The sequence below is a fragment of the Ictidomys tridecemlineatus genome, chromosome 2 (genome assembly GCF_052094955.1).
Source record: "Ictidomys tridecemlineatus isolate mIctTri1 chromosome 2, mIctTri1.hap1, whole genome shotgun sequence".
Lineage (NCBI taxonomy): Eukaryota > Metazoa > Chordata > Mammalia > Rodentia > Sciuridae > Ictidomys > Ictidomys tridecemlineatus.
The window spans coordinates 9,781,737-9,796,835 of NC_135478.1; the positions used below are offsets into that span (position 1 = coordinate 9,781,737).

Genomic DNA, 15,099 nt, shown 5'->3' on the forward strand with positions numbered 1-15,099 from the left:
CTCCATTTCCCAGCATAACACGTGCTTCACTCTTGCACTGTGCTGCTGTATGTTGAATCTACCCCAAAGCCCACAGCTTAGGAGAAGCCTGGACAAGCTGCAGTCAAGACAGGCAGAGCAGGCTTCCAGAGACCCATTGGAGGAGCTTAGCCCAGCCCCATAAGTGTGACCCTTAGTGTTTGGGCAAGTCAGGGGTAGGAAGCAGTCCTCTCACAGCCAAACTCCATGGCTCTGCTCTGGGGTGGAGGATTGGGAGGCCAGGGAAACAGCTAGGCCAGCCCCAGGCCTAGTGAAATGATTTGCACCGCCCAGGGTCAGGGGGGTTGGGGGGGCGGGACTCACCTCGGCTAACCTCCCAGTGGAACAAAGGGGCCTTTCTCCACACCGCCCGCCACCGGGAGGGTGTGCCTGCCCGGCTGCTGCCACCACTGCAGAGTGCTAGTGCTCCCCCCTTCCTGACTTTTCTCCATTTCTCTCCCTGTCTCTGGTTCCTGATCTCTGATTTTCAGTCTTCATTTCTTTTACTCTTTTTTTTTTTTCTGCAGTAGCTGGGGGTGGGGATCTTCCTTTTCCCAAGTTTATCAAGTGCAAAGACAAGTCTGCACTGTCAAAAGGTAAGGGCATCCTGGTGTGTTAGAAGCATTCCTGGGGTCACATGGCCACAGAATCCCCCTAATCGAGAATCCCCCTCTCTGAGAGAGGCAGGCAGGACCCGAGCTGCTGGGCCTGCAGGGTGTGACTGGGCCCTCAGGATTACATCCCTCCCAGCCATGCACCTGGCAGGCCCCCCACTTCTCCTCACCCACCCATTCCAGGGCCCCCTTTCATCCGGCCCCCTCACTGCAAGCTGTTCCTAATCAATGCAGACGGGAAGCTCGGCCCTCACATCACATCACAGGATGTGCTTGGCAGTGGCAGCAGCAGGAGCCAGTGCCTCAAGCAGCTCCTTCCCTGGTGCACAACCTGGGGTGTGAGTGGCCTGGGCCTGGATAGGTCTTCTCCTTCCTGCTGGGTCCTCATGGGTGTGCAGAAGGAACCTGCTGGGTCCCCTGGAGCTCTGGGCCGGCTGTCCACAGGTTTACCCCGCTGCAATCCACAGAGGCCAGCTAGTGTTAACTTGCTGCGCCACCTAGCTATGGTGTCTGGGAGCGCAGAGTGGCCCTCCCTAAGCCCCGCATCAGGGCCACCCTGGGATGCCCCCTTGGGTCCTTTGGAGAATTATGAATGGGAGAATTTTGTGTCTGCCAGTCTGAAGGGTCATTGTCATTTTGTCCCTTCAGAAGCTTGAACTGTCCTTACATCTGCTTGTTACTTTACAGTGCACCCTCTCAGCTCAGCTCATTCTCAGGGAAGGTCTCTGTGAAAGTCCCGTGGTTCTGTTTGAACAGGTATTGGTTGTTTTGCACAAGGAGGCCAGACAGACACACTGGGGGTCCAACAGCAGGTCTAGCTTTGGAGCCGAGGCTTCCAGTTGCAGAGCTGGAGCCCCACAGCACCTAGGGCTACCTCAGCCCTTAGGAGGCCTTCTTTTGGGCTTAGCCCTGCTAAGGCTCTCAGGGCTCCAAGTTGGAGCCAACTTCCAAACCCTTTCTGCCTATCTGGGCAGCTCAGGACAGTGGCAGCTATGGGGCCACCCAGGTGAGGAGAGGAGCGGGCCTGGGAGAGAGGCTCCACTGGATTGCCCTGCCATTCACAGGGAGCCTCAAGTTCCTTCCTCTGGTCAGCCCAACCCCAGTGTGGCAAGTCCTGTACCCAGGCCTAACTGGACTTTGCAGGAGGGTTAGTGTTACCAGGATTTCGGCATCAGTTTGTTGGGCATGAGGTCATTTGGCCTGCAGGAGACGTTCTCTTTTCAGGGGCAGAAAGTGCCAGATAGCTGGTACTTCTGTCCCCTGGGTGGCCAGTGTAGCTACAGTAGGAAGATGAGTCTAGAAAGGTCTCTTTAGAGTCTTATTCACTCCAGCTGTGGGTTTAGGGCCAGGGGATATTGCAGTAAACAAAACAGGAGCTAGGCACAGTGGTGTACACCTACAGTCCCAGCTACTGGGGAGCTAAGGCAAGAGGATCGCAAGTTTGAGGCCAGCCTGAGTAACTTAGCAAGACCTAAAAATAAAGGGATAGGGTTGTGGCTCAGTAGAGCATGCTTGGGTTCAATCCTTGAGTTGGGGGGACAGACAGAGGCTTTATCCTTGAGGGGCTGAAGATTGAAAGCTCCTGACCAGGGTGATCTGATGTCTAGGTCCAAGGGCTTTCACGCAGTCCAGAGCCAGAGTCTCCCATTTGCCCAGCCCAGCCAGAGGCTTTGGCTTGAGTGGCGTTCGAAGGAAGGACTGCTCAGCTTGCAGGCAGGAGCAGGGCCTTGCCAGACCATCCAATTATGGGGTGCATTTGTGTTTGTTGCTCTTCAATGAGCCAGAGTCAGTCTCCCTGCAACCAGGGCAAGTTCCCAGGTAGAGGACTTGGGCTCTCTCACCTGGTACTGGATACTGCCCCATAGAGGTTATAAAAAGGTAGAGCACCTGGGGATGGAGACAGGTACCTTCAGCCTGATTGCTGCTTCCCTAAAGGGTGAATCGAGGTAGTGGGTTCTGGTGGGCTCTCCTCTCCAGACCCCTGGATTTCCTGGATGAATTCTCTCAAGGAAGCGGGGCAGTAGGATGCAGGAGGGACCAGGACCCTGATCAAGGACAAAAAGAGGGGGGTGGGTTCAGATTGAAGGGGACATTGGTGCTCCTTCCCTGCAGCCCCCGTCCTGCCAGCTCCACTGTCTTGATGAGCAGGCGCAGGGCGGCTCCTGCTGTGTGGACTCACTTTCCACTTCCTATCCATCAGGTGTTCTTTCTTCCAGCCTCTTTTCCCTTTTCCTCTTCTCCCTTCCTGAGAAGCTGCCTGTGTGTTGGGGGCGGGGGTCCTTGTCCTGAGGCCTCCCCATCCCTTCTCCTTGCTGAGTGCCTACCAGGCAGATGTTGGCAGTCAGCTGCAGCCAGGAAGCAGCTCTTGAGTCTCTCAGGTTCACCCCTCCCGTTCTGTGTGTTCCTCTACCTCCTCCTCTCTGCGGGTCCCTTGTACCTGCCCCCTTGGAGCCTTGGCCTGCTCTGATGCTTTCTGTCCTGCCTTCTTTCCTGATGTGTTTTACTTTGGCCCTTGCTGTCTTGCTCAGCTTCTGCCTCTCTCTGTCCCCTCCATCTCTTGGTTGTACTTTTGTCTTTTTGTCACTGTAGTGCTCTGGGGTTACTGCCTCCTTCCCTTCTTTCCCCCAATTCCCGCTTGTGCCAGGCAGTACCCCATGTGGCCTCCAGAGCCTCTGCTGCCCCGTTCTCTTCCCAGGTTGGCATGAGGGCCAGGAGGACTCTGTCCCTTTATGAATAATTAGGCCAAGGGCAAATGTATTTGGGGGCTGGGGGAGGACTCTGGTGCCCTACCCTGGGAAGATGGGGACACTATTAATAGCCCAAAGAGCAGCTGGGGGTGGGGGTGGACGTCAGGCCAGCCTGGCCTGGGCAACTTAAAGGGCCAGAAAGGGCAGTGCTGGAAATAGAGAGAGAAGGTGGGGATGGAGAGCAGATCTGCAGACTCTGCTGGGAACGAGTGCCCCTTCTACTGGGCCCCTGGATTTTCCTGGGGTGTGAGGCATGGAGAGCATTCTCCACCATTAGACTCTATCCATAGGTTGGGGAGGGAACACAGGTTTCAAGGGCTGGGGCCACTTTCCTGGACCCCACTATCACATGATTTCTGGCCTCAGGCTGTCTTGGAAATGCTGGCTCCAGCTAATGGCCAAGTTGTGGCACCAGCTGGCTCTGCCAGGAGATGTGGCATGCCCTGCCACCCAAGGGTCAGCACCTGTACTCCTGGTACCCTTAGCTCTCCGTATCCCCAGGGTTGGGCAGGGCTGGATGGGCCCTTGGGGACAGCACCCTCAGAATACAGGGGCACAAGCTCTGTCTTCCCCCTTCCTGTTGGGCTGGCCCATCTCCTGACCTTCTCTTTCCCTGCCTCTCCTCTTCCGGCACAGTGACCAGCCTGACACCATTCACTGATGGCTACTGCACACTGATGTGGGGAGAGACATCTGTACAAAGTGTCCATCCTGGCTCTGCCTTCTGCTTGCCTAGAAACCTCTATGCTGTTCCTTGTAGATGGTGGGCCAGGCCCTAAGGGAGCTCCTCTGCTGGCCAGCCATGGTCTCTGGGCCAAGACTACAATCTCAGACATGTTTACCATGTCATAGAGCAAGAGCTCCTGTGCGGCCAGGAGCTGAGGGCCAGCCTCAGCTTCCCCACTGAGATAGTGTCTGAACAGAGCCTGGAGGGACAAGGATGTCATTAAATGGAGATGGAAATGGTAATGAGGTGGAAAGACAGCTCACTTTACGGAGCCCCTGCCCTAAGCTGGGCCCTGAGCTAGCACCCTACTCACGTTTTCTCACTGGCTCCCTGCCCAGCAACCATGCAGGGTAAGTGTGCTCCCCACCTTACAAAAGAGGGCACAGTGCTCACTTGGTCAAGGCTGCTGGCTGGGGGGTACTGGAGCTCAGACAGGACCAGAGAGAACTGGAATGCCATTGCTGTCTGCCCACCTTCTTCCTCTACTTCCCTCTGCCTAAGAGTCCCTCTTCTACCCCTCTTTGCTGGGGCAAGGGTCCCCACCCAGGCTGGGGTCTCTGAAGTGGTAGAGCACTGCATTGTGCCCACTTCAGCAGTCACAGGGTCCAGACTAAGGGCACCTCCCTGGGTAGGCAAGGACGGGCTCAAGGGGGAGGCAGAAGCAGGCATGGGCCCCACAGCTCTGCCTCTCTCTGTCTCTGTGGGGTTCTTCTCTGTGTTCTTTCGGTAGTGTCTGCAGATTCTGCTCTGATGGGCATTCCTTGCTCCTGGGCACCTCTGAAATACCCAGCTGCTGTCGAGCAAGCCTCAGCTCTGCTCATTCACTCTGCAGATGGTTGTGGAGCCCTGTCTGAGGTACTGAAGGTCAGCGCTGTGTCCACCTGCAGGCACATTCCCACCTCCCAGTTCTGCAGTGGCCAAAAGTCTCATGTATTAGCTACTGAGCAGAGCTTGGAGTGGCTTCTGACAGGCAGGTGACCTGGGCTCTTTCCCTGTCCTCTCTGCCAGGTGTTCTGCAGCAGGGGCACATCCCTTCTCTCTCCTCTCTTGTTCATTGCCTGTCATCCTTCAGAGAGGAGCAACGGAGCACCCAGGTCCCCTCATGGCTCCTCCCACTCCTGAGTGCCCAGGACTTCAGCTCTAGTTCTCCCTGGGCCTTCTGGCAGGTGGCAGGTGCCTGGCGGACAACCCTGAGATGCTCGCCCAAGAGAGGTCCCTGGAAGGCTGCTTGTTAGGGATGAAGGGCAGGTGCAAGTTCTGACTTTTATTATCTTGGAGGAAAACCATGAGTTTAGGAAATCCTTTCTCAGTAATTGAGGGGAGTGGAGGTGGGCTTTGTGTCTGGAGGGCTTTGAGCTAGGGTTCCATTGCTGTTCTGTAAGCAGGGAGTGGTGACCAAGGGCTGGAGGAGTGGGCCTCCTCCACCTTGTTGCTGCCTGGGCCCTGGGCTTTCAGGTGGAACCTGAGCATGCCCCTCTGGCCTCCTGGGTGCCAGAAGCACTGGCCGATTCTCCTCTTCCCTTCCTGCAGCCTCACTGTCACGCTGTGAGGCCTGCAGCAGCCCGGCCTGGCCCTTGCCCCAGCAGCTCTGGAGGCAGGGCTGGGTCAGGGTGGAAGGTGGTTATTCCAGGGTCGGCTGTGGGGGTGGAATGTCCACCCTGGTCTGCCAGCTGCCTGTGGCCTATCCCATCACCCCTACTCCATGGCTTTCCTTGAGCCTCCGCCTCAGGAGCAGCCAGAGAGGAGTAGAACACTGTATCCATGGGTGTCTTCCCCGTCCTGGCACCCATCCCCTCTGCCACATTCTCCCCACACCCTCACCAAGCAGGTGACTCAAGGCCCCCCCTTGAATCCACGAGCAGAGGTAGAATGAGGGAAGAGAGAGAAGGGTGAAGGAGGGGTGTTCTGTCCTCCTGTGCCACCTGGCTCCCACCAGGCTTCAGAGCTGTGCTTCCTGGCCAGGCTCCTGCTTCCAAATGGAGTCTGGGGATGGCAGTGGAGGGGAAAGCCACTGTCTCAGGACGGCCATGTGTGTGTGCAAGTGTGCTGGCCCATGGGGGCAGGTGGGGAAGGCAGGGGAGGGAGAAGGTCCTGGAAGCCCCCTGGGTTCAGCCCAGCCCCTCCTCCCTCCGCCCTCTGGCTGCCCTGTTTTCTCAAGGACTTCCTCAGTCCCCCAAGTGTCCTGTTTGCTGAGCCGGGGAGAACCCCCTCTGTGACCCACCCCCTAGCCCCTATCCATCCGTGTCCCCCTCCTCAGGGTGTCTCAGATTCTTGGACTTGGGTTTCAGGAGGCACAATAGTCACATTCTCCAGCTCTGATTGCTGCAGGCTGGGCCTCTGGCTCCCCTCAAGATTGGGTTTCCCGTGCCCTGAACGCTCCTGATTCTCAGAGGAGGGGGAGGCAGGCAGAGGAGGTGCGGCTGGGGGAGGGCGGGTGTTGTGGCTGCCTGGAGGCACCCTGCCTGCTTCTGGAATTTCGGGTCTGGGGAGGGCCAGGGGGAGGGCAGGCATCCCCCAAGGGCTGCATTCCCCACCCTTGGAGGCCAGCAGTCCCCTGGGTCAAAGGGGATTCTTTTCAGGCAGCTTTGGCTGTGCCATCTTATTCTACCCTTTCTTGACAGTCAGGACTTGTGACATCTCCAAGTGTGCATGTGCTTCTGATGACAAGTGTGCTCTCCGGAGTCTACACACATGCCTGGGCACACATTTGTGGGTGCAGCTAAGCAGATCTGGGCACCCCTTTCGGCCCCCAAAGAATTAGCTGGGTGAAGTCCACAGGGGCAGCTGGCCGGCAAATTACACGCAACCCTTTCATAGAGCACATTTGTTCTGTGTGGGAGCTGAGGAGAGTGTTGGCTGCAGTGAGCAGGAATTCCTCCCTCACCTAGTGGGCGCCATAAATATATCCCCGTCTGTGGCTGGAAAAAAAAAAAAAAAATATATATATATATATATGTATATAAACACGCTATCGGTCAAGGTTTGCAGGCAATGCTGGGTTCCTCCTGGCTGTGGGAGCCTCCCCTCCTGAACACTGCTGAAGAGGTAGCATCCTCTCCAAACACACACTGTACAGACAGCAGCAGGAGAGGAGCGGGACTGGAGGGAGACACCCGTCAGGGGAGCCCAGAAGCAGGAGCCCAGAACCATAAAGGAAGGCCCTGGCGGGTAGAGGTTCAGGGGGTGAGAAGCCAGAGTCTGCATGGGGTCAAGGGCAGCACTGGGGGGCTTTGTAACTGTCTGGGGATACCGAGGGACCTGAGGGAGGGAGGGGCCCATGCTGGCTACTGTCAGCAGGGCTTGGCGGTGCTCTGGGCACTGCCTGACACCTCCAGTCCACCAGCCATTGATGTAGTGGAGTGACCCATGGTGCTGGTGGATGGGGAGCCCAGAGCCAAATCCCGTGTCAGAGGCTTATTCTGCAGAGTCCACTTGGGCCCTGCCCAGAGTCCAGATTTATCAACTGCCCCTTCAGATCCCTCCTTTCTATCAGCCTACGGGGTAGCCACAACCTCTGGCAGGGGTGCCTGTGCCTTAGAGGCGTGAATTGCCTGAGCAGCCCAGGTCCCCAGAGAAGGACCATCAGCAGAGCTGTGTACTATGTGACACAAACCAGCCTGACCACCCCCCACCTAACAACACTGAAAATGAGATTCTCTCCCTCCCAAAAGCTGGCCTAAGGTAGGGACCCAGATGTCTGCTTATCCAGGCATCTGTCAGACACAGTGGCAGCTGCACTTGATGGGTGGAGTGGGAGGCATCGTAGAGCTGGGAGGAGACCTGCGCTCCTCAGCACTAGGACCCCGGGGCCATTGGATTGTCTTGGGTCCAGAGTGGTGGGGGGATCCTCTATCCCATCTCCTCCCTCTGCAGGAAGTGGTGGGAGCTCTGGTCTTTGAAGAGGGTGGGTACAGGGCGGGGTTGGGGTTTCTTCCCCTCCTTAATCAGAGTGGCCTTGAACTGGGGGTGTGCAGTTGGGGACCCCTCTCCTCTCCTCTGGCAGCCAGGCCAGAGAGAAGGTCCAGGTGGAAAAGGTGCCAGGGATGTGGCCCCAGAAGCCTGGGGACCCGGAGAGAGCCTCTGGGTGTGAGCTGTTTGGGAGAGGATAAGAGAGGGAGCCAGCACCTGCCTGCCTTGTGCCAGCCAATACCATCCCTGCTTCTCCACTGGCCCACAGGCCACCAGCTGGCCCATTGTCCCCGGTGAGAAAGCAGACCCTGGGAGGGGGGCTCTGTGTGGGCAGGGACTCACTCATGCACGTGTGCCTGGCAGGGACTGTCAGGGAAGAGCCACCCTGGGCTGGGGGCAAGGAAGGAGGAAGGGGGGGTGGCAGGGACATGGATCGGATCGGAGAATCGAATGGTGGAGGCACAACCAGAGTCAGGGAGGCAGCCCTCCACCTCCAGAGTGGAGAACGGAGCCCCGCTGTGCTCCATCAGGTCCCCTCCTGTGCTGTTGGCAGTGGGCAGTGTGCGGGGCCTGTGAACAAGAGATAAAGAGTTCAGGCAGAGTGTTTTTTCTCACTAACCGTGGATTTGTGTGTTTGTTCAGCTGGTGGCTCTGATAAGCCCTATTCTGCCAGATAAAAGCCAAGCAGCCATGAGGGGGGCCTGGGGAGGGGCGTCATAAAGGGGCCTCCTCCTCTGTGTCCGGAATCCCCGGGTCATCCCCTCCCCTAGGGAGCCCAAACAAAAAGGGGTCAAGGTGCAGGCTGCTGCGTAGTGTGCCTCCCTGGGCACAGCTCCTGGTACCTGGGGTCTGTCCAGAGCAGGCAGCCCTTTCTCCCACCCTAGGAGAAGCCGGCCCGCTGGCTCCCTCGTCTCGAGGGGCAGAATGTCCCCTCGTCTTCCTCGGAGCCAGACCGCCATGGGCCCAGTGATTGTCTGGGCCCTGCAGCCACCGATTGGGTCCCTGTGAACTCCCTGCCCTGTCTGTCTGAGGCACGTCCCTGAGCTGAGGTTCACATCCCTTCCTGTCCCAGCGTGGCCATGACTCTGTCGGGCAGTGGTCCACATTTGATCAACCAGTAGAGTCCTTGGGCTTGGATGTGGCCCACTTGGGCTTCATCAGCCCTTGAGCAGAGCAGTGGTGTCCCCAGGACCCTGTCCTCCCTCCCTGCCTCTTCCACCGTCTGTGCCAGGAGGGTGAGGGCTGCGGCTGGAGCAGACCAGCCGGGTCCTGGCCATAGCTGCCCCGGCTGCAGGGCTGGCTCCTCCACCTCAGAGCGCGGGTCCAGCTTTCTAGTGCCTTTGCCTTTTGTCCTGACGCCGAGCTGAGCATGTCGGGCCTGGCGGGGGCGGCATTGTGGGGACGCTGGCGAGGCCACCGGCTGGGCCGCCGGCTGTAAGATGGCTGCCAAAGCCTAAGATGGCTGCCAGCAGCGCCCGGAGCAGCGCCTGGAGGCGCGTGGCGTGGCTGGGCGGCCTCGCCTTCCCTCCACTTGCTGCTTAACAGTGGCTAATGGTGACGACCCGGAGTGCCCTTTGGGGGCAGTGTCCTGTGCCGCAGGGGTCCCTCCTGCCTGTCACGCTCTCTGCCTGGGGCTGGCGCACCTCCACCCCTTTGTCAGGCGCTCTCATCCCTGGCTGGGCCTGTGCACACGGCCTCGGGCAGTGTGTGCGCAGCCTCCCTTCCTCACCTTTGCAGTGGGCCAGCAGCGCTCCCATGGGTGGACTCTGAGGCCGCCTACCCCACCGACTGGGCCCGGAGGCCTTGGTGGGATGGAGCTGGCCCCAGGGCTCATGGCTCACGGCTGGGTTGGGCAGCAGGGTCAGGGCCACATGCTCCCTGCTGGACTCTGCATGCCAGTTCTGAGGCATGTGCCCTTTCCTGAGGTCCGCAGTGAGGGAATCTTATAGCAGGGAGGCCCTGGCGTGGGCCACCTGCCACCTAGGTCGCTCAGCTCCCTCCTGGACAGGCTAGGGATCCCGGGATGGGCCAAGATGAGAAAGTTCACCCCTTGTGACACTAGGGCACAGAGAGGTCGCCCTGCCAGGAAGGTCTTGTGGCTCCCTCCACAGTGGAGAGTGCCACCAGCCAAGATATGGCCCCAGTCAGGATCCACTGTCTCTATCTGCAGGCAAAAAGCGAGGTGTTAAGCCAGAGTCAGGCACTTCCCTTACAATGTTTCCTTGATTTGTTAGAACAAAGTTTATTATTATTTTTTGAAATTAAAAAAAGAAATGGAGCAAGGTAAAGGATGGGGAGAATGAGGCCCCAAACAGTCACCCTTTTCCACACACATCACCTCAAGGCAGGGAGCCAGGAGCGGTGGCCAGAACTCCCAGCTCCAGACATGGCAGGCCTTCACTCTGAGAGCAGGGCCGCGGCAGCAGGCTGCTGTTGTGCATGCCAGCCCAGCGCCCAGCCCTCTCCCTATGCCTCTGGGGACAGCAGACTGAGTGCAGGTTGTGGGGAGGCCCAGGGGGCAGGGTCACTCTGAAGAGTTGAACAGAGCCCTGGCCAGCACCACAGCCCGTTCAGATGCCACCACACCACCGGCCTTGCAAGCAGCCGATTCTTTACCAAGCGCCTGCCTTCTTCCTGCCCCACAACCTGCCCCACCACCCTGGCACCCTCTTGCCAGCTGTCGTGTCCAGGCAGGCATTCTGGAGGTCCCCGTTGTGTCCCTGGCACACAAAGCCTTGAGGACCTGGGGCGGGGGTGGGGGGCTTTCCCAAGCTCAGCAAAATATTCTCACACACACACACACACACACACACGCACTCCACCCTGCCCCCAGCCCTCTGTGAGCTCCACTGCACAATGAGCCCTTGTCTTGGGGCTCCCTCTGAGCAGCTGTGGCACTGGGGCATGAGACAGCCTAGACAGGCTGGCACAGAGCGGGTGGTGGCAGGGCAGACCTCCCGCTCAGGGTTGCCAGGCTCTGCTTGCAAGCACAAAGGTGAGGTGGGGGAGGTGCGGGCCCATAGGACTGGCTTCAACTGATGAGGTTAGGGGCGAGCATACTCCTCAGGACCCTTGGGTCCGCCACAGCCACAGATGGCCCTGCTTGCTGGCTTCTCTCCTGGGCACCTCCTTGCTTCTAACTCTTAGCTAGTGCCATTCACCCATGGGTGACTTTGTTCCTCAGGGGACATTGGGCAGTATCTAGAGACAGTTTGGGTTGTTACTGTTGGGGGCTACTGGCATCTAGCATGGAAGCCAAGGGTGCTGCTAAATACCCTGTAATGTACAAGATGCCCCCTTCCACCCCACCCACCCCATGGAGAATGATCCAGCCCAAATATCAGTAGGTTGTCAATAGGCAGAGAAACCTGCACTGGGCTAGAGCTATTTGTCCTTCCCTCTGCTGGTCTCCCTGGGCTGGCTGGGGAGAGGGCACTGGGTGAAGTTGTCTGCTGGCCAGGGTGGGCCACCCTCCCCGTAGAGCTTGAGGGCAGCTGCTGAACTGCAGTTGGTGCAAAGCTTTGCCCCTGACCCATGCTTCCCTTTGTGTCTCCTGCAGAATCCGGACAATCAGATAGTTCAAACCAGCAAGGAGATGCGGACATCAAACCACTGCCCAACGGTCAGTGTTCCCTGCCCACCACGCCCCACCCCCTGCTCATTGCTGCCCCACCCTCTGGCCTGGCCGACTGGGATTCTCCTTCCCTCAACCATCCTTTGACTGAACTTGGGTTGCCCTCCCAAGGAGAGGGACTCACCTGGAGCAAATACCCTCTTCAGGGAAGACCTGGGAGCTAGCCTGGAGCCCACACAGGGCTGGGAGGGAGGGAGTCAGAAAAATGGGAAGGAGCGTTGGGGAAACAATCGGACAGCCCCCTCCCAACCTGGCCTGACTCACTAGCCCTTTTCCATCTTAGGGCACTTAAGTTTCCAGGACTGTTTTGTGACTTCCGGGGTCTGGAATGTGACGGAGCTGGTGAGAGTATCACAGAGTAAGTGAGTCCTTCCTTCATGCTAGGGACCAGAATTGGGCTGAGGTTGGGCTGAGGTGTGGGGACTTGGACCTCACAGGGCCCCCATTCTGATGGGGTCTTAGATCAAGCGAAACAGAGAAGGGACGGCCTCTGTCTCTTTGGCCGTAGGCTGGGTGGAGCAGAGTTGTCCAGAGAGCCCCAGCCAGCTCTAATCTCTGCTGCTTTAGGAAAAAAAAAGTCACAACCAAAAGCTCTTCCCTGAGGACCCCCAGTGGGGGTTGGGGGGAGGTTTTCTCAGCAGCACAGGTGGCCCACCTTTCTATCCTGTGTCCCTGTAGCAAACCCCCCCCCCCCGGGCTTCTGGGAGCTGCTCACACAGCAGTTTACGGGCCCTGGGGGGCCTCTGGTACCTTCTAAACCTCACCAGCCTCTTACTCTTCCTAGCTCCTGTGGCAACAGCGTCAGGGCCTAACTTCTCGCTGGCCGACTTGGAGAGTCCCAGCTACTACAACATAAACCAGGTGACCCTGGGGCGGCGGTCCATCACCTCCCCACCTTCCACCAGGTAAGCCTAGCACTGCAGCCTTCGGTCTGCCCCAGATGACCCCCCGTTATTCAAAGTGCCTGGGCCTGGATGCTTCAGGATGTTACCCCTTGTTGGAGGCACTAGCTCGCCATGGCCTGGACCCACTGTACTCAGCTACCCCACTGAGCTTCCTGTCACACAGCACTTGCCCCTGGGGACCAAACCTGCACAAGTCATGGCTAGAAGTAGAGTCTGGCAAGGTCTCCTCTTGGAGAGGTGGCACTTGATCCCAGACACATGGCAGAGGTGGTGGTTGGGGGACGTGGGATGGATGCTCTAGGCAGCCTCCCTCCAGTCAAAGCTGGAGAGATTGGCAGGGCTACCCCAAGAGGACTTTGGAGACCTGAGGAAGGCATGTGGACTTCAGCTAGAGCGGCAGAGACACTGAAGAGTTTTGAGCGGGGCATGCTGGGGTTGTGTGTTCCAGCAGCTCCTCCAGCAATGTGTGGGCAGCGCTGACAGAGTGGGGAGGCCGAGCCTCCAGGCTGGGGTGGGGAAGGGTCTGAGTAGGTGGATTACGCTAGAGAGAAGGGGAAGAGTTGAGAGGTGCTAGCCGGTAGTCAGTTGGCCTCATCAGGCACATCTTGCAGGGAAGAATCAGGTTCTGTCTTCTTTTATTCATTTTTATTTTTTATTTTCTTTTAAAGATTTATTTTTTAGTTGTAGTCGGACACAATACCTTTATTTATTTATTTATCTTTATGTGGTGCTGAGACTCGAACCCAGGGCTTCGCACGTGCTAGGCAAGCGCTCTACCACTGAGCCATAACTCCACCCCCATGGTTCTGTCCTCTTTTAAAACTAGGATTTTTTTGTTCACTGTGAGGTTTTAGGCTCTGTGTGTGTGTGTGTGTGTGTGTGTGTGTGTGTGTGTATGTATGTGACTAGCGATTGAACCCAGGGGTACTCTACACCTGAGCTACATCCCAACCCTTTTAATTTTTATTTTGAGACAGAGTCTCGCTAAGTTGCCTGGGCTGGTCTTGAACTGTGATCCTCCTGCCTCAACCCGCCAGGGTTGCTGGGATTACAGGCATGTGCCACCATGCCTGATTACACATTCATTTTGAGATTTTTAAAATCTTTCATTAAAATATTCTTTACCTTGATGACTGAGTTTTGTGCACCTCTGACCTTTTTGTCTCTGAGAGTACCTCACTGGCCCTTGGGGACTGACAGGAAATGGTGGGTGGGGCAGAGGAAGCAGGTGCTCCCTTCTTGGATGGGCCCTGGATGGACCATAAAGGGCTCTTGAGGGAGCAGATTTTGGAGCTGCCTTGCTCCAGGGAGCAGGTGGGCTGGTCTCAGGTTGGACATCCAGGGGAGAGTCCAGAAGCAGTGCTACAGGCTGGCACCTGCTCCTCGCACAGGGAGCTGCCAATATACAGTTCTCTAGCCGGGGCACCCAGTGACTCCTTGGAGCCTTGGCCCATCTGACCCTCTCTTCCTTCTCCAGCACCACCAAGCGCCCCAAGTCCATTGATGACAGTGAGATGGAGAGCCCTGTCGACGACGTGTTCTATCCCGGGACAGGCCGCTCCCCAGCAGCTGGCAGTAGCCAGTCCAGTGGGTGGCCCAACGATGTGGATGCAGGTATGGGCATAGCAGTTCCATCTCAGCCCCAGAGCAGCCAGAGCTCCACTGACTCCCCCATTGTCAGGTGGCCCTGCCAGTCTCCCTCCTAGATTTCTGAAGTGGGCACACCAACTGAAGGAGGGGAGTGGAGGCAAGGAGCTGGGCCACCCCTAAGTGGGCAGCAGAACCTATGGGCATGGTGGGGAAAAGTCTGCAAGCCTCAGGTGCCCTGTGGTGGGGGGCTATGGCCTCTGCTTCACAGCCTCCTCCTCTTGATATTTCTGCAGTGATTGCCCAGCCTGGTGGTCCCCAGAGTTTAAAGCCATTTTCTCAACCAGGGCCCCAGTGGCATTTGAGACCTGGTCACTCTGCAGTGGGGACAGCCCAGTGCATTGTAGCGCTGGGTGGCATCCTTGGCCTCCACCTGCCAGATGCTAGTAGTAAACACTCACTCCTTGTTTTGAGGAACAAAAATGTCTTCAGACATCGCTGAATACCTGCTAGGGGACAGACTTGTCCTGGCCTCAAGGAGGCCAACTTACAGAGAGATTCAGAGCCCAGTGAAGAGCAGGCAGAGCCGTTTTTAGACCAGGCGGGGAAGCTCTAGTGAAGGGTGAACTTCTGAGAAGCCTGTAAGAAGCAGCTCAGACCTTTGCTTCCCTCTGAGTGGCCTACGCATGTGGAGCCCACCCACCTTCACCTCCAGTGTTGGCTGAGGGTGTGGACAGACTAGAGAGCTCAGGAGGGAGTGTGTGTGCCCATGCTTGTTCGTGTTCCTGTGTGTGTGAGGAGGGAGGGGAGAAAGGGTGAGAGAGAGGAGGCTCACTGTAGGGGACCCTGCCTGACATGTTGGACCTATGGCCTATGTAGGTCCTTAAGGGATAAGGGTCTTGGGGCCTGGGAGTGCATATCTGCTCATGTGGGGTGTACACAGGGCATATTTGCTCTG

General features: G+C 57.6%; 1 protein-coding gene across 6 annotated transcripts in view; it reads left to right on the forward strand.

Moving 5' to 3' along the window:
* The window catches only part of Nfix (nuclear factor I X), a 98,861-nt gene that overhangs the window by 63,342 nt on the left and 20,420 nt on the right, over window positions 1-15,099 (forward strand). For all 6 annotated transcript variants that reach the window (XM_078037017.1, XM_005336223.5, XM_005336224.5 and 3 more), the window contains 4 exons: window positions 11,575-11,637; window positions 11,933-12,007; window positions 12,434-12,554; window positions 14,032-14,168. In XM_078037017.1, coding sequence (XP_077893143.1) covers window positions 11,575-11,637; window positions 11,933-12,007; window positions 12,434-12,554; window positions 14,032-14,168 — 396 coding nt within the window. The remainder of the gene's footprint in view (window positions 1-11,574; window positions 11,638-11,932; window positions 12,008-12,433; window positions 12,555-14,031; window positions 14,169-15,099) is intronic.